Raw genomic sequence first — 27,550 nt, forward strand, 5'->3', positions numbered from 1 at the left:
TGCTTCAAACTTGGCATTTTCTATGGCTATGAATTCATCTTCCACTTACCACAGGGAGGAAGCCTACTGGTAGTGGGAGAAAAGGAGGTCACTTCAAGCCACTTAATTGGCTACTGCAGTGTGAAAACTGTCAGAATCAAAAATGCAGTCACTTATGTCAAACCCTAACAAGAAAGCAACAGAGCAGAGAGGTGAAAAAACAGATATTCTCAAAAAACTTTGATGTCTTGGCTCCAACTGCGCCTATGAGTGAGCTTTGATCCCCATCCTTTCCAGTTAAACGAACCAATAATCCTTAGGTTAAACTTTGACTTATGTTTAGTCCATAGTGTCATAATTAATAAGCCCAGTAAATGGTGTAAAAGAAGCTCTTGATAAATTTGTTACTGTCATCATTACGAAGTGGATTATTACTAGGCAGATTATTCCTACAAGCTAGGCATTGTAAAAACTTTAAGGGCAGCTACCTAATTTCTGTGTGCTTATTATTGGCATTTGTATGCTGAAAACCGCACTATATATATATATTTCACTCAAATTACTAAAGGAAAGAGCAGACATCTCTGGAGACTTTTGCTGTTGCAGTGAGATATCTGGCTAGTTTATGATTTGCAATCACCCTGAATAAAGGCAAAGGACTCACATTTTCTTGAAATGATGGCCTGAAAAGACTCCAGGAAATCACACACTCGTGTACAGATACTATAGAATATATGGTTGTAGCCCTGTGAGTCTCCAGGCCTCCACCAGAAACCATAGATGTGCTCGAATATGCTATGGCGCCTTCTAATACCCACCAGATGTGGTAAGACCAGGTGCAGTCCCAGTACTTCAAAAGGGGGCCAATCTGTGTGAATAGGTCACTGGAGGAAGCCTAGACATTTGAACAAATTAGATCACTCAGATCCGTCATCAGTGCCTGCCTGGACTTGGCCTTTCTCCTACCGAGTTGGCCCGAAGATCTTGAGAACTTGCCTTGGCTGTGGATTACTTGTAGGTATTGGTCAGTGCCGCTGTTCTGCTGGTCGCTACTGGAAGCTGCTGATATAGAATCAGATTCTGTGAAGGATGGCTCAAACTTGGGCTTGACTCTGGGCTTCAGCAGATGCTGTGGGTATTGGAAATGACGGGAGCGTGTTTTTTTGTGCACATACATAGGCCTGTCATGGTGACCCTCAAAACCATTATTCTCAGAACTGTAGTGCATCCATCCCTGGTGTGCAAGATCTAGAGCCTCACTTTCTGACCTTTCACCAATATAAAAGTGAGGAGCCTGATGAAGTTCTGTCAGTGAGTGAGGTGGGAAGGACTGTTTGACCAGCTCTCTCCTCAATATCTCCTCCTCTTCTTCACTCAGCTGTGGAGAGCAAGGCTGGTGAGGGGCCCTGGATATGTAATGTTGCGTGTTCCTGGGGTACCTTTCCACAATGTCACCTGAAGCATCTATCTTGAAATGTCTCTCTGAACAGAAAGCTGGATGGGATTTTTTGTGAGAGTCACGTTCATTAATGATATAATATCTGGGAGCATGAGGTCTGTGACCATGTGCCACCAAGGCAGAGACCCCAGATCTATGGAGAGGAGTGTTGATTTGTTTAAAGTCTTTCCTGAAAAGAGGTTCTGAGTGAACATCTTCAATGTGCCGTGTCAATGTCACAGGTGTGCAGGATCTGTTCTTGTGAAGGTCACCTGTGCTTGCACACAAACCATGTTGATACCTGTAAGACAGAGGTCAGTAAGTAGCTACCACCTTAGTGTCTCCTAGCCCCCACCTGAGCACTATGAGCTAGGGAAGGGCTAGGTTGCCTCAGCATTATGACCAATTCCAGAATGTTCATGTGGATTCTGTGGCTTATATGTATAGAAACACTTGGGGAACTGGACCAAATAGATTTCTTCATTGCTGGAATGCTCAGAACCCTAATGCATTGTCATGTACTGCCAATCTCCATGGGTGGGAGTGTGTAGGGCAATGTTTTGTTTTCCTAATGTATCTTACTATGGAGCTCTCATTCTGCTTAGGAGCATGTCATGGATGTTGGCAGAGCACATGTTATGTTCCTTCTCATTTCTACTAAGCAGCTATCCAGCCTCTGTGGAACTTCCTTGAGTTTCCACTGGGAGGAGTTGATGTCTATCAGAAAGTTTTTCCCCATAAAGACATGACTCCCACCTGTGTCTGGTTTGACCCCCCAGTGGCCTTTCCAGGAGAATTTGAATCCTGCTCCTTGTCAAGAGCCTGCACAGATGAGAGACAACCCCTCATATAGCAGGCTTCATATTCTTTGGTAACTTAGTCATTGCTTTAAAAAAAAAACCCAAAATGAAAAACTCTTATCTATATTGCTTCCACTCTGCTATATTCTTGATACGATTTTGGGTCAGCATAGGCCTGTCCTTTTGTCTTTTTAACACTCTACTTCTATCAAAGGAAGCAGGGTCTTTGCTTTCTTTTATGGAAGACTGAGCCCTTTAGCCCCACTAAATGCATAGATGACCTTGCTGAGACCTTGATGGCCCAAAGCTGCAGTACTGACTTGCAAATTATATGGCCAGTCTGGAGCTAAAAAAAAAAAAAGAAGAAGAAGATAATCAATTACAAAGGCTTTTTGTTTTCTTAGGTTATAGGAATATGTATCTAAGACTGGCAGGAAGATTTGCCTATAAGATTATCCTACAGAGAGTGTAGGAAGAAGAATTTGTCCTATTTGACAAACTCCGACCCCATTCCCTTACTGCTTTTATTTCTTCCCAGTACCAGCTGTCACAGTCTGTTGAGCTCCTAGCCAGCCTCTGGCAGAATGGAATTTAATGGCCCTAGTCTCCTGAAAGTGTTGAGTCCTGCAAACTCCTAATGGCCCTTCTGCCTACAATCTCTGTGGCCTCTGAGCCATTACTGGCATCACATTCAAGGATGCCAGATTTCCTTCTGCCTTCGGTTAAGCCTCACCTGTTAGAATTGTGCTCTGGCCTTGACTGGGAGGTGTCAGGAAGAGGTGAGCAGGGCCCCCTGTGCCCCATCCTAGGACTCTGGAGCATGGGTTGGGTAATTGTTTCTATCCTGCTGCTCTTGCTGCTCAGTGAGTCAAAACTGACCACATTGCCATTGTTTTGGGGTGTTGCCATGTGTGCTGAGGACAGCTGGCTGATGAGGTCACTGTCCTTTGGAAGTTTCTTGGTGCTTTCCTCCTTGGTCTGGATTCGAGCTACAGGTAAAGACAGGGTATATAACAGCATGACATGTGAGTAAATGACACAATCAGGCTTATTATACTATACTATGTATATCTTAAATGTCTCCCAGTGGCCCTATGTTAAATGCTTGCTCTCCAGGACAGTGCTATTGGGAGGTGGTAGAGACTTCAGAGGATGGGGCTTAATGAGAGGTCTTAAGGTCATTCAGGGAATACCCTTAAAGGAAGTTGTAGGACCCCACTCTCTTCCACTCTTTTGTGCCTTGGCCATGAGGTGAAGCATGACCACATGCTCCTGGCCAACTGAATCAGTCCAATCATGGACTGAAACTCCTAAACTTAAGAGCCAAATTAAACCTTCTCTTTGAATAAGTTGATTATCTCAGGTATTTGTCATAAAAAAATAGAAAGCTTACTAACACAAGGCTAAATTAGCTGTAAGAGTTTCATGATTGCTAACGATTGATTCTACAAAGCAATTGGGTGCATTTGCAAATACACCCAACCCATGGGCAACAGACAAACTGTAATTCAAATCATCCTATCACGAAAAGTCAAAGCAAGGAGACTAAAAAGAACAGAATGGACCCAGAGACTCTACACTGTGCCATTTGATGCCTCCATGAGAAAAGACAGCTCCATTAACAACTTTGGAGCTCTAATTCTTCCTCTACACGATGAACATAATAATGCTTATGTGCCTATTAAGATTTTTGCAAATAGTGCATGTGACATTCTGAAAAATCATGTGGCTTTGAACTGGAAAATGAACAATGCTATTGTTACCTTGAGAAAGTCAGTGTAAATCTTGGCTTTTGAAGGTACTACCTGAACTAAACTTAATTATTCTTAATTAGCAAGTAATCCCTGACAATTATGGTGAAGTTTTATAGCATGAGCCATGGTCACTTTCCATAGTTAATTGTTCTTTAGTGGCTTCTCTCCACAAAGGTGAATGCAGCAGGCATATCCCTTAGGCCTCACGACTCTCACTGGCATCTCTTTGGAGGGGACTAGGTATATTCCAATAAGCTCAGTATTAAAACAGTGACAGAAGTTGGCCCAGGGAACCTTTCTGGGCCCTTTCTCATTCTCATTCTGAGGGGCAGCATGGGCTATTCCAGTCTAATGGTACCAGATAAGCCTTCTGGCTCAAGGCGTGCTCTGTTAGTGGTCCCAAGAGGCAGAACCCCTCCCTCTTATTTTTGAGCTGCACCTGCCCACTTGCCTCCCTTATGACCACACCAAAAATCTGCTCCCCATGATTTCATTTCTTCTGGAGCACAGTTCTTTCTCATTTTCCCAGTGAGCTAAGATGGGAATGAGTTTGGAGAACCTGGGGAGAAAAGGTGTACTCTTGGAGAGTCCTTGGATTTGGATCCTTACTCAGGAATCCATTATTCCGGGTCTGCCCAGCTGGCATCACTTGGTGTTACTGGGATGGAGAGGACAGGACCTATGGAGGCTGGGCCGAGACCTGGGAGGACAGCATTGAGGACGAAATGGTGGAAGAAACAAGGTAACACTGCACAAAAAGAAGAAGATAAGGATGTCCTTAGGGTTTTGTTCCAGATGTGCTGTTTTTTTTTTTTTTCTCTCCTACTTCAGAACCTCCTCTGATTTCTCTGGGGGTTATTTATAGGCATGATGTAAAATTTGATTATTTAAGCAAATATTTATAGTCCTAAATTTTATTTATTTATTTTTTGTGCCTAGTTAATTGTGGAAACCACTATGGGCTCTCGGGGAATTTTTATTAGTGGTGTACCTTACACTACCTTACTGCTATATTTAAAAATGCCCATCAATTGAGATATCAGACTTTTGCTTTTTTAAAATATACTTACCTTCCACCATTTGAGCAACCTTTTTCTTATCTTCAGATCTTGCCTAAAATATAAATGATAATCATTATATTTGTTTTGGACTTAACACAAAGTAGTAAAAATTTTTGTTTTTCAGAGGAAAAAGATTTATGTGCTATTGTTGATACCTTGCACCATGACTGAACCCTGGCAATAGAGTGTCCTGGGCTGGGTCTACTATTTGAGTGAACAAATGAAGACACGTAAGAGTCAAAGTTTCATACTTAATTGGTCTTATATAGGGATAGCTAACTCATGGGCCATGTGTAGATTCTGACAATATAGTTTGAGTATCCCTTATTTGACATGTTTGGGACTTGAAGTTTTCTTGATTTCAGGTTTTTCTGACATTTGGAATATTTGTGTATACATGCTGAGAGGTTTTTGGGATGAGACCCAAATCCAAACATGAAATTGATTTATGGTTCATGTATACCTTACACACAGGGTTTACAGGTAATTTTATATAGTAGTTTAAATAATTTCATGCCAGAAACAAAGAATTTTTGCCATGTAGAATGTTCCACTGTGGCATCATGTCATTGCTCAAAAAGTTTTGAGTTTTGGAGCATTCCAGATTTTGGATTTATTGATTAGGGATGATTAGTCCATGATAGCTTGCCCAAGTAACAGAGAAAACATGGATCAACAACAATGGAGATATATAGGCAAAATGCCCTTTGCAAGTCCAGATGAATTTTTAATTTGACTTTTCATAAAACTAATTTAATAAATGTACATGAATTAATATCTATGGAAGTCTTTTTTAACTGAAAAGGGTGGAAGGAGCTTTGTTTGCTTGGGGTCAGGATGAAGGTAAAGTAAATGAGTTATACAGGGCACTTCATTTAAAAGTGTGTTTACTCTGGGGACAGTGAAAGGGCAAGGTTAGCACAACCTCAAGAAAGCTTCTTTAAATTTGCTATCCTAGGTTTCTTCCTGGACTCACCCTCGCCCTGACCCTGAGGGAGCCCCTGAGTATGCAGAGGAAGAGACACTGTGGACAATTTGGGGAGTGTTTGTCTCTGACTGCTCTGAGAGGGTCTGAGTTGCAGATATGAGAGAAGGTCAATAATATACAGAATCTAAAGGATATGAAAGAGGTGAGCCTTTGGGGAGAAGACAGCATGGTTGGGTTGAGATGTCCAAGTTGACACAGGATAGAAAGTGGCCCTTTCTCTTCTCTGCCAGTCTAGCAGAGTCTGCAGAAGTGCCTGGCACATGGAGGGCTGGCTAGGTGAGGCCATGAGGAGCATTGAAGTGCCCAAGACCCATTGCAGAGAAGGAAAAAGACAAGTAGGCTTGCTCCTGACCTGTGTGAGCTGCCTCTGGGAATCCTGAGAAATACATCTTGGAAGTGGTGGACTTGGGCCACAGAGGGCATCCAAGAGTCATAGACATCTGAAGGGCAAACAATTTTCATTTCTGTGCTGGAGAGAGGGTTGATGGGTGACCCACATTCATGATAGGGAAATTTATATAGTACTTGCTTTTTGGATCTGCATTCTGAGCTGATGGTTGCTGAGCTTCAGTGATCGTGCGATGCTCTGAAGGTAATAGATGAGCATGCTAAAACAGAAGACAGACTGGTGAGTGCACTGCAATTGGGCTCTTTGACTTTCAGGATACATTTCCCAGCTCAGGTGGTTGGTGGAAGTAAAAATTCCCAGGGCCACCCCTGTAGGCTATTCCCTGACCCCTCTGCCATGGTCAAAATCTAGTGGGGAGTTCCCAAGCCCGTGAGCACTGGAAAGGAGGTACTGTCCTCTTTTTTCTCTTGCTTTCTTCAGCAACCCTATTGACCTGGAATGCTGCACTGGTGATAGCAACAAGAAGTGGGAAGAGATGAGGGCAGGGACATTTTGCAATGATGTTTCAAGCTGTGAATACTGGCTTTACTTGTTTTTAGGTTTCTGTTTAAGTCAATATGAGCTAAAGCTACTCAATTGAATTGTGAAGTTCATTTTTAAGGTTAATTAAATAAGATATTGATATGAATGGTGTTCAGCTCCTCCATTTTCATGGCCATAGTAACTGACCAAAAGCTGAGGATGAGTCCATAGATAGCAGTAGAAACGTCCCTTCTCTCACTGAGCACAGTGGTTGTGTGACTCTGGGATGTGACTCAAGAGTCCGTGCTTAGATCATCAGGCTTGGTAACTGATTAATGAGTGAACTAATTAGTTTTTTATACTTATTGGGAAGTGGTGTTGTTTTGTGGCAGAGGCTGGCAGGCGTGGATGGTACTTACAACAGAAGCAACACAGCTGGCAGGATGACTATGGGGCTGCTGATGTACCCAACCACAGAGCCAAACCACACGGGGAAGTCGTTCTCAATCGTTTCTGACACGATGTCATAAATTTTCTCTTGTCCGCTGTGAGAAAGAAAAACATAACTCTGGATTTTATTGCTTTTAGCAGAAAGATGCTAAGACAAGACATTGAAAAATGCCTAGATGCCTAGAGGCAGACACTTAAAGTCATCTAGAACCAATACAGGTAAATATCTAAATGGAAAAGATAGATAACATTCTCAAGGTACCCATGAAGCCATTAGCTAATTAAATATGTAGGATTAATAATCACATTGCATATGCATGTGTTTTATAGCATACACAAAGATAGACTCTTTGTTACATATATGTTGTATCAAAACTGATTTAAACTCTAAGTGGAAATGGTATTATACTTTTCTGTCTGGAGATAGTTAGATAATATAGAATAAAAAGTGATATGGGCTATCTTTTAATAAAACTGTCTGGGGTTTGACCAGGTGGAATTTCACTCTAGCCCAGGAGTAATATTATTTCCTCATTTTATTCTAACTAACTAGTTTATATATTTATTGTTTTTGTGATGCTATGAATTAAACCAAGGGACATTGTACTACTGAGATAGACCTTTTTAGTTCTTGAGAGAGGGTGTTGCTAAGTTGCTGAGGATGGCCTTGAATTTGTGACCCTCCTACCTCAGCCTTCAAAGTCACTGGAATTACAAATGTGCACTCCTGTGCCTGGCTCTCTTTTATTTTAAAGGAGCTTTATTTTTTTTAACATAGGCATAGAGATGACTAAATCTAAGGACAGCATGCTATCAAGGAAAGAGTTTCAATCTTGGCTTCAAATGATGCAGATTTGAGCTCCTTCTGTTCTGTCTGCCTATTCTGTGAGCCAAGAGAAAAATGTGATTCACTGTGACTCAATTTCCCTATAGCTCAAAGTGGCTCCAGGAATAGTCAAAAGAACTAAAATAACTTACCTGAATGGCCCGCAGTTTAGAGATGGCTTGTATCGGACAATAGCAAAAATGGTTGGCAGCATACATAGGAATAGCATGAACAGGAGCATTGCCAAATAGAAGTTATTGGATCTGCCAAGAATCCAAATGCACTGGATTGAGTTCATTCCATAGTGATGATGCATATAAGAACTGACACAGAAACTGTCACCCCCAACTTTTTGCAGACAGGAAGATGTTTCATCAGAGCTACCTAGGAAGGAGCAGGCCCTAGGGCCACATACAACTCAGAAAACTGGAAATCAGTACTAAAAGGAACCTTACAGACCTGCCAGCCCAGTCTGTTCATCTAATAAACACTGGAAGAGCACACGTCCGTCACAAACCATGAGGACAATGAGCCCACTTATGTACCCATGGCTCTTACCCAGTAAGCTCAATTTATGGAAGAATCTTGGAACCACTGTCTATCCACTGGGGCCTTACCTAATGCTTCCCTCTCATACTCTCACCTTTGAACTGTGTCTCTTATGTTCCAGAATGGTTTGGTTCTTTTGTTTTGACCCTTGACTCTCTCACTTGGAATGGACTGATACTCAACATCTTTACCTGTCTGCTTCTGGCTGTTTAGGGTAAATGTTCTGCCTGATTGAGCTCTGGTCCCTGGTCTCTGAGCCCTGAGCTGCTATCAGCGAGCTTGACCACCCAGGCCACCCCTGAGGGTACCTGAAACCTACTGGATGTGCAAGGCCCCACACATAATTCTGAAAAGAGAACTTGATCAGTCCATCTAGTGACCCTCAGCTAGCACTCTTCATCTGTTTCTAAACGATGAGTCTTGATCATAGTGTACAGGATGTAGTACTATGCTGTTAGGGTTTAAGTGTTTGTTCTCTCCAAAACTCATATTGAAATTTGGTTTTCCTTGTGGCAGTGTTAGGAAGTGGGACCTTTGGGAAGTGACTTGAGTCTTGAGGATGCCACTTTTATGGGTGGGATTAATATAGATATAAAAAAGTAAGCTCAGTCCCCTTTAATTTTTTGTGTTCTTCCTCTCCTCTACCATATAAGGAATATTGTTCTTCATTCTGCAGAATGCAGCATTTAAGGTGCCTTAACTCAGCTCCCTGGTTCTCACCACTCACCAAACCTGCTGGTGCTTTGACCCTGGACTTCCCAGTCTCCAGAACTGTGGGTCAATAAATTTGTTCATTATAAATTACCTGGCCTCAGGTATTCTGTTATAACAGCACAAAATGGACTAAGAAGGTGAATGTTAATTTACGAAAATGTCTCTCTTTCTACCCCCACTACACAGAGAAAACGTGGACACACATACGAAACAAATTTTTGTAAATATATTAAAACATATATCTGAATGTAAGCATATATGTGTACTGTTCACCACATAAACTGTAAACACATTGCCATGCACACCATAGTTAAACATTTTGAAAATCACTAATGTAGATACACCCCCCTACACAAACTATTAATGTCAAAGTAACATAGCTGCACTATAATCTGGTATTCAAAATGTGTTATGAATTCACTAACATGGCTAAAATGAGAAGCAGAAAAATAACATGTATTGACAAGGTTGTTGAACAACTGGAACTTCCACATAGTGCTGGCAGAAGTATAGAATGGTGGTGGCCACTCAAGAAAACTTTCTGGTGCTCTCTACTAAAAGTGAACATCTGCATGCCCTACAACCTGGCAATTGCACTGTTGAGCATATCCCCAAGAAAAGACATAAGAATATTCAAGAATATTCAATATTCATCTATAGGTAACAGCTGGAAACATACATGTGTATTGGTAGTAGTATGGATAGAGAAATAGGGATATATTTCCTCAGTAAGTGACCCTTACCAACACAATGTTGAGTGAAAGAAGCTGAACATGAAGGAGCCCATCCAATATGTGGTTCCATTTACATGAAGTAAAAAGCTAGGCAAACCCAACCATGCCATTAGAGGCCAGGGGTTATTGGAATGGAATATAACTGGGGGTGTTCTGAGCATCATTCATATTCTGTATTTTGATTTAGGTGCTTATCACATATTTATGTTCAGCTTGTGAAAATTCATCAATATAAAAATTGATGATTTGTGCATTCTTTCCCTAAATGATTATCAATCCTCAGTTAAGTTTTTAAAAATGTATGTTATGGTTTGGATATGAGATATTACCACCCCCCCAAAAAATTCCTGTGTTAATGCAGGAATATTCAGAGGCTAAATGATTGGATTATGAGAGCTTTAACCTCATCAGTACATCCTAGTTTGAATGGACTGACTGAGTGGTTTGTAAGTAGTTGGGGTGTGGCTGGAGGAGGTGGGTCACTGGGTCTTTGAAGCATCTTTCTCTTCTCTCTCTGCTTCCTGGCTGCCATGAATGGACAGCTTCCCTTCTCTGTGCCTTTCTACCATGATGTTCTGCCTCATCTTGGGCTCAGAGCAATGTTGTTAACCCACCGTGTACTGAATATCTGAAACTGTGAGCCAAATTAAACTTTTCTTCCTCTAAGTGGTCCTTGTTGGGTATTTTGGTCACAGTGGTGAAAAGTTGACTAACACAATGTATCATGAGGTACAGAGGAATAACAAACAGTTCTGAGGGTGAGGCACAGGAAATGGCTCCATGAAGAAAATAAAGAAAGAACAGAGGCAGAATTTTGACAAGTAAAAAGTGGGGAGACCCTTGCTGGGCACAGCATCACGGATCATGTATATTCTCTGCCAAGGCAGATCTTGTACTTACTGACCTGGAGGCTCGGAATACCTGCTGGTGGGGCACATTACAAGTCAGCACAGCCCAGCTCCTCAGATACATGAGCCCAATGAGCTTGAGAACATTGAATGCTGGGAGACATGGGGAGAAGAAGGCTCCCATCCTAGAACCATGAAGAAAGTCAGTTTGTGTACATTATTTTTCCAGTGCATCTTACAGGTCTGTGGTCTGGAAGCCCCAGAGAGGAAAGTGGTTCAGAGACTTTGGGGTTTACACCCTATGCTTAAAGCATTGGGGAAGACCTCTGAAGATCTGAGAACCCAACCTCCACATTCTAGAGAAAAGATAAGTCCCTGCAGATGGTTGGTGATCCTATTTTTGATATATCCTTTTGCACCACTATTTGTGTCTGAACACTGGCGCGGCCCTCCTGGGACAGGGAATGCTGGATACCTATACCCTGGGGTAATCTCAGATTTTTCCTGTCTACAGTGAAGATGATGTTAATGAACTACTGAGTTTCCATTTTAATCATATAGGTTGAGCGCCGACTTTTGAAGAACATCCTGACACATTTTAGTACATCTACTCTTTTGTAATTACAAAAGGAAGGGTAAATATGCAAAGCAATTTTACTAGTAGGAAAATAAGTATAGGTAAAAGGGTATGTTTAATAATAAAAGACTTAAATGTTTGATTTCTTGTGGCAGGCAGAAATGTCATTCTGTCTGACGTTAAGAAAGATACGTGGCTTCCTTGTGCCTCAGTCTCATCTTTAACAGGCAGACAATGATGGCCCATTAAATCACACGGTTACAATAAAAATTAAATCATTTACTTTTAAAAAATGCCTGATATCTAGCAATACTGAGTACACGTTACATGTACTGTATTTGTGAAGACATTTTTCAAAATATAGTGGACTATAAGAACACAGCATTTGACTGTAGGAATATTACCTCATGGCTCTCAATTCCCCAGACATTTTAGTGAATGATTTTGAAGCAATATTGTGCATGTGTGAAAAATCCAAGGTTCTTTTTCTTCATTTGCATGTGAACAAATAGCACTGTTTGTGGTCCAATAGGTAAAATCAGGATGTGGGATAATTTACAGGGCTCTCCCTGCACCCCAACACACATTCTTGTGCATTGGATGACCCCTGTGGGTTGACAGTGTCTGTAAGAGCAGGGCTGCCTTGCCTGGGAGGTGCTTGGATGAACAGACTTCCAACCTTCATCTTCTGCCTCTCCTCTGAGGTGGGTCTGTTAATCTGTAGTTTGGCTCTGCTCCTATCAAAGTGAAAACCAGGAGCAGAGGGGAAGCTGAGGATAGGACTGACCCCAGGTTTTCCAGTTGTGAGCACCAGCACTCTTGAAGCCCTCGCTGGGCAGAAGCAGCCCCTCCCACTGGCCTCCCCCAGTCCTGCTCAGCAACTTATTCTATTGATTCCTATGCAAATTTTGTTGTTGTTGTAATCAATAGCAGCTTAGAATCAGACTATTCCCTTCATCATTCCTTATCACAAAGCCCTATAAAACCATTAATGAAATTATTACATGTGTGGTATATTTCCCTTGCAAGACACTATCACTGATTTTTTTCTGGTCATGACCTATCCAAATGAATCAAAATCATATGAGCAAAGACAAGAAGCTTTAATGCCTACCAAATCATTCCTTGGTTGTAGACTAAGTGTAGCACATTCTCGGCTATTTTGAATTCCCCATATTCAGGCTAGAAGAGAAAAAAAAATTTCCATATTAAAAATAAAAGTTGGATGCCAGACATGGTGGTGCATACCTGTAATCCCAGAAACTTGGGAGGCTGAGGCAAGAGGATCACAAGTTTAAGGCCAACCTCAGCAACTTAATGAGGCCCTAAGCAACTTAGTGTGACCCTGTCTCAAAATAATAAACAAACAAACAAATAAATAAAGTGTTGGAGATGTGACTCAGTGGTTAAGTGCTTCTGGGTTCAATCTCTAATAATAATAATAAAAAGGAACATTGCAAAGTCCTTTTATAATCCAGTTCTTTGCTCTGATAGACACTAGAGAGTCTTGCCTGTGTGGTCACTCAGCAAATGGGAAATTTAAGATGCAGGGTGTAACTCAGACCGCTCCCATCTTCCATCGTGTATTTTCCCTGATATGTCCTTTCAGCCATTCCTGGCTATTTCTCATGTCCTGGCATCAGGAAAAGATGCATTTAGCCATAGAAACTTCCCCAAGGACACAGCATTTTACTTACAAACTTGCTTTCCAGGTCCCAACACCAGTAATCACTTAAGTAGCGAACAAAAAGTCCTCGGAAGAAGTCTATGAGCAGGATGCTTGCCACTGTAAAGAGCATATCAATGATGGACAGCTTCAGCATCTCCTGCAACATGGGGTAGGAGAGAGTCTCAATTGCCACCATGTCCCCCACCCCCACAGCCCTCTCTTCCTCCACAATGTTCTCGTCTCTGTCCTGGAGCAGCCAGTGGGCCCTCCAGGGGCACCTTCATTTTTGCATCTCTATTGGGTGCAGTGGGTAGAGGGGGCGGCTTCTGGCACATAATAGATGCTTAATAAATATTTGTTAATTTGAATTTGGATTCTAACATATACAGCCAGAGTTACAGAAAACTAGGAAAGAATCTGAGTTCTATGGTTCTGAGTCACAGGAAACTCATTTCCATGGGATAATAATGCAGTATTGAGATGCTCTGTACAAGGTTAAATATCAAAGATGACAGGCAAAATGGTTGAGGACACAGATTTTGGAGCAGATGTCTGGGTTCAAGTCTTTATCCTGCTGTTTACTGGGTCCTTGGGCCTCATCTGTGCCTATAAAGGGTGATAACAGTAAAACTCTTATAATGACATTACCCAGAACATAGTTACTACTGCACAAATCTGTGCACTAATTATAATTATTAATGCTTAGACCTTGAGAAGCATAAATCTCACTGAATTTTACTTTCCTTTTCTGGAAAATAGGTGCAATAATGCCTCCAAGAGTTGCTAGATTGGAGGCAAAATGACTTTGTAAGGGACAAAGGGAAGCACCTGGCCAACATATGTTTCCCAGCACTGGCCTTGCAGGCTCAGAGTGTGGAGCGTAGTCTTGTTGGCCTTGGTGAGTGGCATGGTGTAAGTTGGAATACTGGTATCTTCCAAGACCCATGTGCTGTTTGTTCTGAACCCCACTCCAGACCAAGGTGTGGACCATTTCCCTTCTTCAGGGGCTGCCTTGGTGGCGAAGAAGGTGGCAGAATCTATCCAATGACTTTTGTTATTTTTGGTGTTAGTCTCCTGTGGAGAGAAAGGGAAGAAAGGGAGGAAAGGGAAGAAAGAAAAAAAGACTGAGCACCTGTTTATAAATAAGAATCCACAATGGACACCACACCAAAGTTATCATTGGATTACCTGGGAATAATTACATTCTCTCTCTCTTCTTCTCATCCCACTTGAATAGAGTTGGCCCCAATCATGGGACACAGAGATGTAATGGATAGTGCTTGTTGGTCCCTGGTGTCCTGCCTGCTCCATAGCACATGGTGTCTCTTCTTCAGGTAAAAATTATCACCCCAGGTTTATGACTAGAAGGTAATTGCTCAAGCTCACATTGCAAGCAGCAGGTAAGGACCTAGGTCTACGTAACCTCAAAACCCTGATGTGGAAAAAATGACACTCTGTGGTTTCTTCTGCCTACAAGCTTTGAGATCTGATGCTAGTATGATGTATTCTGGACAAACAACCCTCAGAAAGCTCTTCCTCCTCCCAGACATCCCCTCCCCCCACCACTCAGGGGTCCTCAGTCCTCAGGTTGGAAAGGGAAAGTTGACCCCCTGGGCTAGGCTGGTGAGTCTCACTGAGAACTGTTTGCCATGAGATGATTATTCTCTGCAAATTATCAGAATGAGCCTCTTGGCCTGCTGTTCTTTCTGGGATCCTTTGTAATAGCTGCGGACAGCTTCTCCTGATTAGATTCAAGGATATGGGGCACAGAGAGATATGGAATCAAAAGCTGCAATCACTGTTCCTCACTAGCCATGAATCCCAGCCTCAGTTTCTTTATTTGGGAAATGGGAATAATTTTTCTATCCTCATCTTGAGAAGACCACAGCTGAGTTGAGTTTGGATGTGATATATGAAATGCAAGTATAAGCAGTGATGCTGACAATTATGATAATGACCCAGGTGTAGGGAGACGAGGTGGAGTGGGGAGGGTGATGATGGAGCAGGCGTTTATCCCCATCTGGGCACTCACCTCAATGCTCATGCTGTTTACTTTGTCCAGGAGGGCAATGATCAAACTGTAGAGATTTCCCAAATACAGCACAAGGACCCTGAAAGCAACAAACAAGTCCATGGGTAGACCTACCCAATAGTTCTAGACTACTGGGGATATTCTAAGACAATGGCTGTCATGCTTCTGTCTTTTAAATCACCTTGAGGTTATTCAAATACAGAATTCCAGAATCTACCTTGCTTCAGTAGCTCTGTGTGGGGTCTCCATGTCTTACATTTACTCTTTCCAGATGATTTCCACTGTAGCCCATCCTTGGATCAGCATTTTAGGAACACTAGTGTAGTGGGTGTGTGTATTTAGGAAGTGGGGTACTAAAGGGTAGTATAAAATACATGTCTCTGTGCCATGTTTTCTGGTTTATAAAGGTTCTTCCCATGTACTATCTCATATGATCCTCATACAGCTCTATGAAGTTCACAGCCAGATGAACTCACTTAAGACACAAGTCAACTAAAACATGGAGAGGCTGAGTAACTATTCAGTCTGATCAGGTTAGAAAGAATCAGATGCAATCTCTGAATCTCTGTGCTCCCCTTAGAAACACAATGGGCTTCAGATACAGCTGTACCATGTGGACCACCGGAAGTGAATGGAATCTTCCAGCAACAGTCTCCATCAGCCAAGGACCAAAGACTTGATGTCAGTTTGTTCAGAGTTGAAAAGTTGGGGAAGCCTATCATGGAATAGCCCAGGATGCAGCTTTGATTTCTTATGGGAAATCTATATGGAGAAATGAGATGGGGTGTTTCTTAGCACATGGAGAATCATGAAATCAATGTCAGTTACGGGGAAAACAGCTTTATCTTGAGAAAACAGAAACCAGGACCAAATTGAACCCTGAGTCGACCATCCCCACAGACTTTCTTTACCTCCTCAAGGTAGAGGTGACCACCCATGTGTGGGCAGAGGTATCACAAGGGGAAAACCATGCTATATCCAAGGCTTTCTCTCTGAATTGTGAAGGGACTTCTTTTGGTTCAGTGCCAGGACCTTTTTAATTCAGCACTTATATTTCCTCATGCAGGAAATAGCCCCTCAGAGTACATATAGTAAGAGTTGTCTGAAGGAAGTGTGGAATGAATCCCACCTCCTCAGTCTTGGCATCCCATGGCTCTGGTTTTCACTATGCCATGGATGAAAGGTAACATGGTCTGCTGGTGAGTTAATGGAACTAAAATAATATGTCTTGCTGTTATTATCAAAATTAGCCCTGATTTGTCTGGGGCAAGTCTTCCAATGTCTCTGTTTCTCTGGTTTTGAACATGAATAACGAGGCCAATCTGTATAATAGGATTGCTGTTAGACCAAATGCAATAATGGAATTGATTCTCCCCAATGCCTGCTAGTGAGGAAGGAGCTGAGGAACACACTTCTCTTGTTCAGGTCTAAGAGGTGCTGAATGGAGCAGAAAGAACCAGGTTAGGAGCCAGGGAACTAAAAGTCTCATTCTCCAGCAGAGCTACCCTGAGAGGTGAGGCTCAGGCAAGTCCTTTGTTCTTTCTAGTCAGTTTTTGTTTGTTTGTTTGTTTTTCACCTTTAAAATGACAGTTGTATATCATGGGGTCAGCAAGTGATGGCCTTCAAATCAAACCTTACCCTTCCCTATTTTTGTGAACTGTGCTGGAACACAGCTTCACCCTTTCATTTGCATATCGTTTCTGTGGCCACTTTCTTGCTACAACCTTAGAGCTTAGTGTTGTGACAGAGATATCTAAAATCTAAAATATTTACTATAACATCCTTTCCAGGTGTTTGCCAACTCCTGAATGGGAGCAAATCTTTCCAAAGTGGTTTGTGAAAATTAGTTGTGGAGAATGTTATTAGGTGTTACAGGAGAAAACTGGGTGAAACTGGTAGGGGTGCAGGTGGGAGCAAGAAAGCAGGGCTCTGACTGCCTCCCTCACCATGTTCATCTTTCCTCACCTGCACATACGGGCTTAATTTATGAATGAGGAGACCATGCTCCAGGGAAGAGAAGTAGATTTTTTAAGAAAGCAATGGTGAAGTCATGCTAGAAATGAACCCGTTTGTTCTGACTCCCAAGGGGGATGTCCAAGGAAGCTCCCTTGGATACACCAGCTGCTACCTGTTCTTATGGCCATGGATTATCCCGGCACAGCCCTAGAATCTTCCAGGCAAATCCAGAAGAATCTCTTTGAGTCTGTGCTTTTGGGAAATTATTAGCAAAGCTCAAATCTTCCTTTTACACCTGGAAAAACAACCTGGGTCTCTTCCGCCACTCGTAGTCAGACCCTGGGGGCAGTTCAACAATGAGGAAAACCCGACACACATCCCATCATCCTACTCCTTTTTCTTCTCAGCTTATTCTGCCTATTTCTCCCTCTCCTCATCCCTCTTTCCTCCCCTCTCCTTGTTCTCCTTTTCCTCTGCTCTCTTTTCTTCATTACATTTTAATCTGTTCCTTCAGTCCTTGTCATCCTGGTTCTCCTTCCTGTCCCTCCTCTTCCCCTGCGTCTTCACTTTTCTCTCCTATTGTACCCTGTTAAAGTTCTGGGCTAAGATGGGGAAAATAAGCAAGCTCTGGCTCACAAGGGACTCATGCTCCCACTGCAGTGGCCAGGTGGGTCAGCCACAATGTGGCACAGCCTGCCAGGGCTGCCATACCTTGCCAACTGGAAGCGCAGCGTGGTCCGAGGGTGGTACATTTCCAAGGCAGCAATGAGGTCAAAGACAGATGGTGCCAACATGGTGACCAGAGAGACCACCACACTCACCTGCCAAGAGAGCATGTGTGAGACCCTGCATTCCCAGGGTCCCCCAACCTACCTCACTTACCTCCATTTGGTCTCTTAATCTAATATTTGGAATGTGGGTATCCTCGGGGTCATGCAGTTACTAATCTCTCCAAATCTCTGCTAATTATCTTTTTTTGAAAGACCACTGTTATTTTATCATGGGTTTATTCTTTTTAGGAACATTCCTTTAGTATTCCAAGGACACTCCTATGGGCCATTGAGGATTCACTAGCATTTCTACCACATTTTTCAATTACCATCTCATCTCATTTATACTTACTTCCCCGACCTGGGATGGAAGATGGAAATAACTGTGATTATTACGAATAGAAAAAGGAAGGCAGAGAGGTAATTTAATATTCTTCCTGTTCATGGAAGATTAATTACCCAAAGAATTATGCCTGGCTCTTGTTTCTCTGTACTTATAGCAAAAGAAAGAGGCATTTTAGCTGGTGTACAAGAGTTTGAGCTAAAATAAGACATAATTTCTGAATATATCTTTTAAAAATATATCCATCTATCTGTAAAAAATACACACATTTACATAACCTACTTATTGATATAAAGTACAAAGAGATAGGTACCTAGTGTAGTCTTAGATTTTGATATATTATTGTACATGGATAGATATATGTGGGGTAAACTGATGATCATCTTACAGCTTATACACTTTGCTTTTTAAATGGTGATAATTTTTTTTCATAGAAGTGGTCTGAAAGTTTCTTTTAAATTTTTTTTTGATGTGGTATTTCTGCCTTTCAAATCTTTACAGGTAAAGTGAGTCAACCTTTTAGAACAGTCTCATAACCAACCAATATTAAGAATTGTAAAATTGTCCATAACCTTCTATTTGGTAATTTTCCTTTTATGGCAATATTTACACAGTGGGGGAAAACTGTTCAATATACAAGCCATTTATGTGGAGCCGGTTCTAGGAGTGTTGTTTGTAATTAAGAAATATAGAAACTACCTAAGTATTCAACAGCATGCACCAGGCCAATTTTGACACATACACTAGAATACAAGGCAAGCCTGCAGGTGGCGCAACCTCTGAAACTCAGATGTGAAAGAACAGAAGTGAGAAGAGCAGCTGGGTGTGGGTATGGTAATGCGAGCCTTTAATCCCAGTGGTTCTGGAGCCTAAAGCAGGAACAAGTTCAAAGCCAGCCTCAGTAACTTAGTAAGGCCCTAGGCAACTTAGCAAGACCCTGTCTCAAAATAAAAAATAAAAAGGGCTGGGGATGTGACTCAGTGATTAAGTGCCAGTGGGTTCAATTCCCAGTGTGTATGTGTATGTGTATGTGTATGTATGTATGCAGAAACCTATAGATTTAAAGGTAAAGATCTGAGCAAACACTTGAAGGTTCTTTTGAATCAAAATCTTCCTCTATGGAGACCAATAAAATTATTTATCCAAGGCTTGACGTTGCCACTCAATGGCTCAAAGCCCTTGAGGTCCATGCTCTAGGACAAGACTGGAATTATTCCCTAGAGGTAGTTCTACGTAATCCACTAATGAAGCAGAAGAGCAGCTACTTTGAAGACAGAATGCAGGTAACTAACAGGCACTGAGTACCTCATTCTTTTCCCAAAGGGTCAGTTCTTTCTTTGATTGCTCCAGCTTCTGGGACCGGTCCACCACAAAGTAGATGAGATAAATGCTCCCAGCCAGTGAGAGAAGAACCAGGATGTTTGCGATGATCCTCAGGCAGATGGTCACTGCCCTATGGAGAGAAGCAGGCACCATGACCATCAGACCACCATGATGCACTGACAAGAATCACATTCCCTGCTGAGAGGGTCCTCCACCTTGAGGAACTATCACTTCCCCTCACCTCAAATGCCTCATTTTCTATGAGATCAACAATGAGTTATAAATTTAACCAGCCAGAATTTTGGGGCTTAAAACACATGAACAAATGACACTGGTTTTAGAATCCGAATATTTGGCTTTCAAAACAATCTCTGCTACTTAAACTTGGAGCCCTTTGGTTTGCACATTCATGTTTTAGAAATTGAAATAAATGTGTTCTGCAGAGGAAGGGAGAGATGATTTCTGTCACACCATATGACAAATCTGACATTGCACCGCATACCTTCCTGGGGCCTTATGAGCTGTCTTTCTCTTCTGTAATGTAAGCTCCCAGACTTTTTAGTGTTTTTGTTCCTATATCCTCAGCTCTTAGAATAAGCCTAAGCACATCTAAGCATACGATAAATATCTGATAGATGAGTGAGCAAATAAAGAAGCAACTAAATGACTCTGAGATGCGACATGGGACTCATCTCTCTCCTCGTTAGCTCTCACTGTCACAAGTCTCTTATAGTGTGGGAGATTTCAGAATCAACAGTGATTCTGGAATTTAGTATAACTGATACCCATCTACTTTTTGTCACAATGGGGGACAACTGACTTACTGGCTCTGGTTGGCCTATTTTTAAGGTAATCTGTCAACTTTGGGACCAATTTCAACCTGGTTCCCCTGGTAGCAGAACCCCAGGCAGAGGCCTGTTTGTACATGTTAATTTGGGAGGAGACACCAGAAAGTGGGACAAAAAAGCCATTAACACAAGGATGTGTAGTAGAGTTGGCCAGTTGGAGGCAACTGCAGGACCTCCTTAGGGACCTACAGAATGCCTCCCAAACAGTCCACCCAGAGGGAAAGAGAGAAGCATTTATCCCATTCCCTATGGTCAGCACTGCTTCCAGCCTATGGCTGTATGAGTGTTGACTGGGACCTTGTGGGTACTCCTCAGAGGACCTCAGGGCAGCAAGCAGTAGGGAGAAGCAAGGGGAGCATGCATATGGCCAGCAGCATCCTGTAAAGCTCTACCTGGGGATAGGGACAGGAGAAAGAGATGTGGTCAAGAGGAATTGAAGGTATACAAAAGAATGGCATCATCTCCTCTGTGAAGTTGCACCAGCGGGGGACCTTGGACAGGTCAAGACACCCTCTTCTATAGGTGTCCTGGCCCTTCATCAGCAGAATGAAGGAACTCATTACCAAATTGCAGTGATAAATGTCACCTTTCCAGGTAAAAAATAAAAACATGGCATACTATGATATTATTACCAACTCTGGTGGCAGAGGAGTAAGATCAAAAAATCACAGAGCACTGGAGACAGAAATCCCTGAGAGAGTTAGGTCCACGGAGGCAATCCCAGTGCTTCTTTATTCCCTCCAGTCTCTAGACCACACCTCATCACTTCTAGGGTCATGCTGCCCATGTGGTGAAATATGGCCCTGGGGCAGTTCCTGCAATTGATTTTCCCTTCCAGTACCTGGTGACCTTTTCAGGGACTACACTAGAAAATGCATGTGGGGAAGAAGGAAGTAGCCAATTAAATGTTAGTTTTCCCTTTTCTCTACCCTCTTCTTCTGGGTCCTGTTACAGCATGCTGTATATCCCAGAATGGCTACCATTTTTTTTTTTTTGTAGAAGAGAGATGAGGAAAGGTTTCTCCTTAGTTCCTTTGCTTGTTTTAATAATGACTTCAATGATCTGGAATGAACTTAAGATAACTACAATTTTCAAATTTGAGGAACCCTTTAAATCATGTTGTGAGATCTGCTAAAGATATATATTCAGTGCTCTATTCTCAGGGATTCTAATCTGGTAAATTGGGGATTGGGCCACAGGAGTCATCATTTCCAGTGACTGCAGGTGATTCTGATGTGGGTGGGAGCTCTCCAGCTTCTGAAAAGTGTTATTAGAGTCCCATCCTTCCATTTTTCAGGAGAGAAGCTGCAGGCCAGGAAAGTTCAGGGAGTGAATGTCAAGAGCAGGGCCAGAATCCATGTCCTCAGACCACCTACACATAGCCTTTCCCAATACCACCCCTTGCTTCCTGCCATTATCCCTGTGGCTGGTGTGTTTCTTTGGTTCTCCACAAATTAATTATGAGGACTAACCAATCAGTAAGGATACCAAATGAATGCACACGTCAATCTCAGTGCAGACAGAGCACTGCCCCTTTGCCCCTTCCTGGGAACACCCTTGTCTTGCATCTGTTCTCTGGTTATGGTGTTGTTCCCTCGCCAACATACTTCTCAAGTCCTTATGAAGAACCTCACATAGAAGAAACCACCTTGAAGGCCTTGTGAAAACAAAGGATGCTGTTTGTATCTTGTGAGCTTCAGAGATTTGTTTCTAAATAAAATTAGTCCTAACAGTTTTTGTAGATTTGTTTCATTCAGCAAATTGGAAATTGGCATTAAATATAAGAGTTTTATTATCTAAGTAAAAAGGTAGGTGCTGGTTAACTTCAGATCTCTCACCCTGAGGCTCTGAGGAAGGAGGAAGCACTCTTAAATACTGCTATAGGAAAGTATGGGGTTCCCACAGACCACAGTACTAGGGGAACCGAGATCACAAAGAAAGAAGACCTATTTGACTTGTGAAAATAAAATATAGATAATATAGTAAATTTCTGTACTAAGTTGAAACAAAATGCATCTCTGACTCTTAGCACAGGACATATTAATACCTACAGATTTTTGCTTTTCTTCTTTTCCTGTTCTTCCAGGATAGCCTCCTTTAAGGAAGAATACATATAGCATTAGGAGCTTAGCATTATTGTTAACTATAAAAAAATTCAGTATTTTAAATCATATGTTTAATACTTTCTTTTGTAAGATTCTATTGATATCAGTGAATTAGATATAAATTGTTTAATAATCAATTGAAAGGAAATTAGAAATTGGGAAGAAAGGTTAGAGACGGGAAGATTGTGATAGTCTGAATTACCGAAATACATTTTTCTCAAAATAGGGTGCCATTGAGTTGTTGCAGTGGTTCTACTGGCCCAGGTTTTTGACTGCTTTTGATCTCCTTTTCTAAGTTAAAAATAAATGCTTATATCCCTAACATCTACATATTGTTTCATTTACAGATTATATTATGGGTCATGGTAATAATCCATTATGTGAATTATGAAAAATACACCAACTGAAATTTTTAAAGGATGAAATATAAACAAACAAACAAATGAATAAATAAATAAATGCTCTAGCCAGAGGCAGTGGAGCGCACTCCTGTAATCCCAGTGCCTGATTGAGGATTGCAAGTTTGAGGCCATGGCACGACTCTCCAGCAGGGGGCGCGCTCTGAGTCCGGACAATGCGCTAGCTGCAGGACAGCCTGGACAGGTTTTCACTCACCCTGATGCTGTTCACGACTGCAGCGGTTTTGCTCTCCGCAGCCTCTGGGTTTCCGATGAGGTAATCCCAGGCGCAGAACACACGCCAGCAGAAAGTGTAGTTTTCATTGGAAGCACTAGCAAGGCTTGTGCGGGAGTTTTTGGCCATCCTGCAAAAGAGGAATCAGAACAGGTACTTGGGGACAGCTTCAGACTATGGTCTTCCTCTCTGGGCTGTTGCTACTTACTGACTTGGAGTTTTACGTGAATTAGAAAAGCTGCTTCATCTGGGTTGAGGTAACTCCTTAGGCAAAGTGCCTGGTGGACTTCCTGCCCTCAGCTAACCTTTTTGAATACTCTGAAAAGTGCATTGACACATTAGTGTGTGAGTCCTTTTTGACAAGGAGTCCCACCACTGCGGTGGCCCAAGCACTTCTGTCTGCACTTTAGTAACTTGCCACAGATTGGAAGCACAAATTAGAAAGAAGTGCACGTGAGACAAGATGGTGGGGACCAAGTTCTTCTCTAGGTTCAGAAACTGTTAGTCTGTGTTCCTTTTTTTTTTTTTTTAATATTTTTAGTTGTAGATGGATACAATACCTTTATTTTTATTTATTTTGTATGTGGTGCTGAGGATAGAACCCAGTGCCTCACACATGCTAGGCAAGCCCTCTACCACAGAGCCACAATCCCAGCATCTCTCCCTTTTATTTTAAATTTTTTTTCTCTAATGTCTTAATTTAATTTAACATAATTTCTTAATAGGATATTAAACTTTAAGGAAACCTGGTGATTTTCCAAGCCAAACTGCCCATTTTACAGATGAAGTGTAGAGAGGGAAGCAAGTTGCTGTGGGGCTCCCAGTGGGGGTGGTGCAGGACTCCCAACCCTTGGCCAGTTCACTTTCTTTTGCTTTGTGCCTCCAGTCAAGAATGAGCTTGAAATTCCAACTGTGTCACATCATAGATAAACTGGTCCATAAGAATCTATAATCAGGTGCAGGCAAACATACAGCCAACAGAGCATGTTTTGCTTTCTGTAATCTCTGGTCACCTGGATCATATTATTCATCTCTATTAAGGCATCTACTTGTCTAAAATTGCATAAACTGGTAAATCTGTATGATCCTTGTCTTTCCAGTCTCAACACAACACCTAGCTCGAAGCTGTAAGTGTTCAAAAAGTACTGGTTAAAATGAGCATACCTCCTTGGTCCTGGTCTCCTCCTCTGTAAAAATTGGTACATTTATGCCCTAAATTAGCAGGGCTATTGACAAGATTAAATAGGATCACACATATCATAATTCCTCACGTGAATCTTGGGGAAATGAGCAGTCATACTTTTTTAAAAGAATGATGAAGCTGTAAGCAAACACTGCCATCCCCACCAGGAAATACGCCAAGGGCAGCCGGTAGCCTGCTCTCCCGATCCTCCTCTCCCGGCCATAATAGCCATAGAAGAGAACTGAGTACTGGAGGTAGCCCTGCAAAGAAAATATTTTGTGTCATTTCTGATTCCCCAGGTCTCAGAATAGTGCCTTACTCAAGACAAGAGTGTGGCAAGCATCAACCTCACCCCCAGGGACCAGACGGTATCCAGGTCTTGGGCAGATGCAACATGCTCCTGGGGGATGCTCTTGCTGGCTGTGCTTCCAAAGGGCTGGCCTGCGATCAGCTGGTGAGAGAGGAAGAGATGTTATGTGGTCCTCCAGGTGAGGGGACCGGAGAAAAGGGGGGAGGTGGATGGATTTCCATGAATCTGTAGAGGTGTCACATGTAAGAGCTCTTATGGGGATGTTTTTCTTTGCTTTATTCAAGAGTGGAAAGTTAATCATTGGTGATTAGTTTTTTTTTGGCTGTTTTCTTTGTGTACCTGCTGGGTGCACTCTCTCTGGACTAGATGTAGTATTTGTGGGTGGATCAGTGAGGTCCCTGGGATTTTGGGACTGCATACGAAATGAAATGGCCCCATTTATTTTATTAGAATGAAATTAAGTTGAATAATGTGTTTTACTTTAACAGGTTGGCAAACTGGCAGCCTGTCACTTCTTTTGTAGAGCCTGAGAGCTAAGAATGGTTTTTGCATTTTTGAGTCGTTGGGGAAAAATTAGAAGAAAAATAATATCTTGGGATAAATTAAAATTATATAAAATTAAACTTTCAGTTGGCATAAATAAGGTTTTATGGGATCACAGCCACATTAATTATTTTATGTGTTGTCTATGGCTGCTTTTGCTCTACCTGGTAGATTTGAGTAATTGTGACAGAGACTAAATGGCCAACAAGGCCTGAAATGCTTAACTGTATTGCTCTTTATAGAAAAGATTTGTCACACATGCATTATCCTTCCCACAAGAGTAATAAGAGAGGTCATTTTATACTGTTGTAACATTCCCCTTTTAAACAATGGTACTGTTTTCTCTTCTGAAATAGTTCTTACCTCTGGGACGACAATAAAAGCACCTGTCATTATTGTGAGCACAATATTAATTCCAAATAACCATCTCAAGAATATGAAATAGGAGGCCACGCCTGATCCAAAATGACCTAGAGAAAGGTAAGACAATATAGTCCTTTTATGCTCAATCCTCATGGTGCAAGAAATCGTCATAAAGCAACATTAACTTTTCCTGACATCCTCAGGGTATAGAGTAAAAAAAAAAAATGCTATACTGTGCACATAAGAGCATTCCGCCAAATGGTTACTTAGATCGGTCAAGATGACCATGAATATCTACTAGTTTTATATGAAGAAAAAGAAATCCCTAGTTTACCAAAAATAATAATTTCCCTAATGACATATTCATCTAAAATGCTCTATCAAATTTACAATAACAAATAACAAATGTATGTTAAAAAGTGTGAGCATCTTTTGAGAATTTGATATATTTCTCTTCTATTTGAGGTCCTTTGGAGAATTCCAAGTATTTTTCTGAGGGTCCTTTTGGCTAAATTTCAAAATAAAAACCAATTTGTTAGATGTTTACAATTGGGAAAACCAAGTGAAGGATTCATGGGAATTCTTTGAAAATTTCATTCTGCAAATTTGTAAAAATTTTTTGCGAATATATCTCACTTTAAATTAAAAAGTAAGAAATTGCTTGATTCCATTTAAACATTAAAAATATTTTTCCATATTTTTAAATCTAACTTTAGATTTATTTATTTTTAAAAAATATTTTTTTTTTTAGTTGTAGTTGGACACAATACCTTTATTTATATATTTTTATGTGGTGCTGAGGATCGAACCCAGGGCCTCACCCATTCTAGGTGAGCACTCTACCACTGAGCCACAACCCCAGCCCTAGATTTATTTTTATATATATAACATTTCTTTTAAAAATATTTTTTTAGTTGTAGATGGACATAATACCTTTATTATATTTATTTTTATGTGGTGCTGAAGATCGAATCCAGTGTCTCACACTTGCTAGGCAAGTGTTCTGCCACTGAACTACAGCCCAGCCCCTATATATAACATTTCTTTTCTATGCCATTAAATATAACAGTATCTTCCTTGATAATTTCCTCACTCTTAAAATTAGATGGGGGGGTTGGGGTTGTGGCTTATCGGTAGAGCGCTTGCCTAGCACATGCGGGGCCCTAGGTTCAATCCTCAGCACCACATAAAAATAAATAAGTGAAGGTATTGTGTCCAATTACAACTAAAAAAATAAATATTTAAAACAAATTAGATGGGTCTCCATTCTGGGATCACATCACTGATACTTTGACTCTTTCATGATTTCCAATTGGATGTTTAAATATACAATACAATTTTAAAATAAAGGAATTACTCCGCCCACGCCTTCAAGGTAGGCAGACCTGCGACCGACCGGCGGAGCAGGCCCAGCGGGTCGCCAGCGTGGTGGACACATCACCCCAATTGGAGGAGGGGCAGAGCAGACCTGCCGCCCGCACCTGCAAGGTAAGCAGACCTGCGACCGACCAGCAGAGTGGGCCCAGCGGCCCGCCGGCGTGGTAGACACATCACCCCAATTGGAGGAAGGGCCCAGCTGATGCCAACAAGGTAGGCAGAGCGCGTGTCCCGGAGAAGGGGCCCAGCGGCCCGCCGGCCTAGTTGAAAGATCACCCCAATTGAAGGAGGGGCACAGCCACTGCCTGCGCCTGCAAGGTAGGCAGACCTGCAACCTGGAGAATAGGCCCAGCGACCCGCCAGCGTGATAGACAGATCACCCCAATTGGAGGAGGAGCACAGCTGCTGCCCGCCCCTGCAAGGGAGACTTTGCAACTATACAAGAGCAATATAAATATATAGGGGGAAAATTCAATAACACAACAGTTTCACCAAGCAGAAAGAAA

The 27,550-nt window shown here is 41.8% G+C and overlaps 1 protein-coding gene across 1 annotated transcript in view; it reads right to left on the reverse strand.

Moving 5' to 3' along the window:
- Positions 1-560: 560 nt before the first annotated feature.
- Positions 561-27,550, reverse strand: part of Tmc3 (transmembrane channel like 3) — a 39,124-nt gene continuing 12,134 nt past the window's right edge. Inside the window, exons 5-22 of the mRNA XM_015493177.2 lie at positions 25,668-25,774; positions 24,804-24,902; positions 24,569-24,711; positions 23,251-23,398; positions 22,582-22,625; positions 19,665-19,812; positions 17,958-18,067; positions 15,291-15,369; positions 14,087-14,332; positions 13,287-13,415; positions 12,704-12,771; positions 11,069-11,197; positions 8,320-8,430; positions 7,311-7,436; positions 6,550-6,628; positions 5,042-5,084; positions 2,951-3,206; positions 561-1,718 (exon numbers count right to left, since the gene is read on the reverse strand). Coding sequence (XP_015348663.1) covers positions 875-1,718; positions 2,951-3,206; positions 5,042-5,084; positions 6,550-6,628; positions 7,311-7,436; positions 8,320-8,430; positions 11,069-11,197; positions 12,704-12,771; positions 13,287-13,415; positions 14,087-14,332; positions 15,291-15,369; positions 17,958-18,067; positions 19,665-19,812; positions 22,582-22,625; positions 23,251-23,398; positions 24,569-24,711; positions 24,804-24,902; positions 25,668-25,774 — 2,909 coding nt within the window. The 3' untranslated portion in view covers positions 561-874. The remainder of the gene's footprint in view (positions 1,719-2,950; positions 3,207-5,041; positions 5,085-6,549; positions 6,629-7,310; positions 7,437-8,319; positions 8,431-11,068; positions 11,198-12,703; positions 12,772-13,286; positions 13,416-14,086; positions 14,333-15,290; positions 15,370-17,957; positions 18,068-19,664; positions 19,813-22,581; positions 22,626-23,250; positions 23,399-24,568; positions 24,712-24,803; positions 24,903-25,667; positions 25,775-27,550) is intronic.

The sequence above is a fragment of the Marmota marmota genome, unplaced genomic scaffold (assembly GCF_001458135.2).
Source record: "Marmota marmota marmota unplaced genomic scaffold, marMar, whole genome shotgun sequence".
Lineage (NCBI taxonomy): Eukaryota > Metazoa > Chordata > Mammalia > Rodentia > Sciuridae > Marmota > Marmota marmota.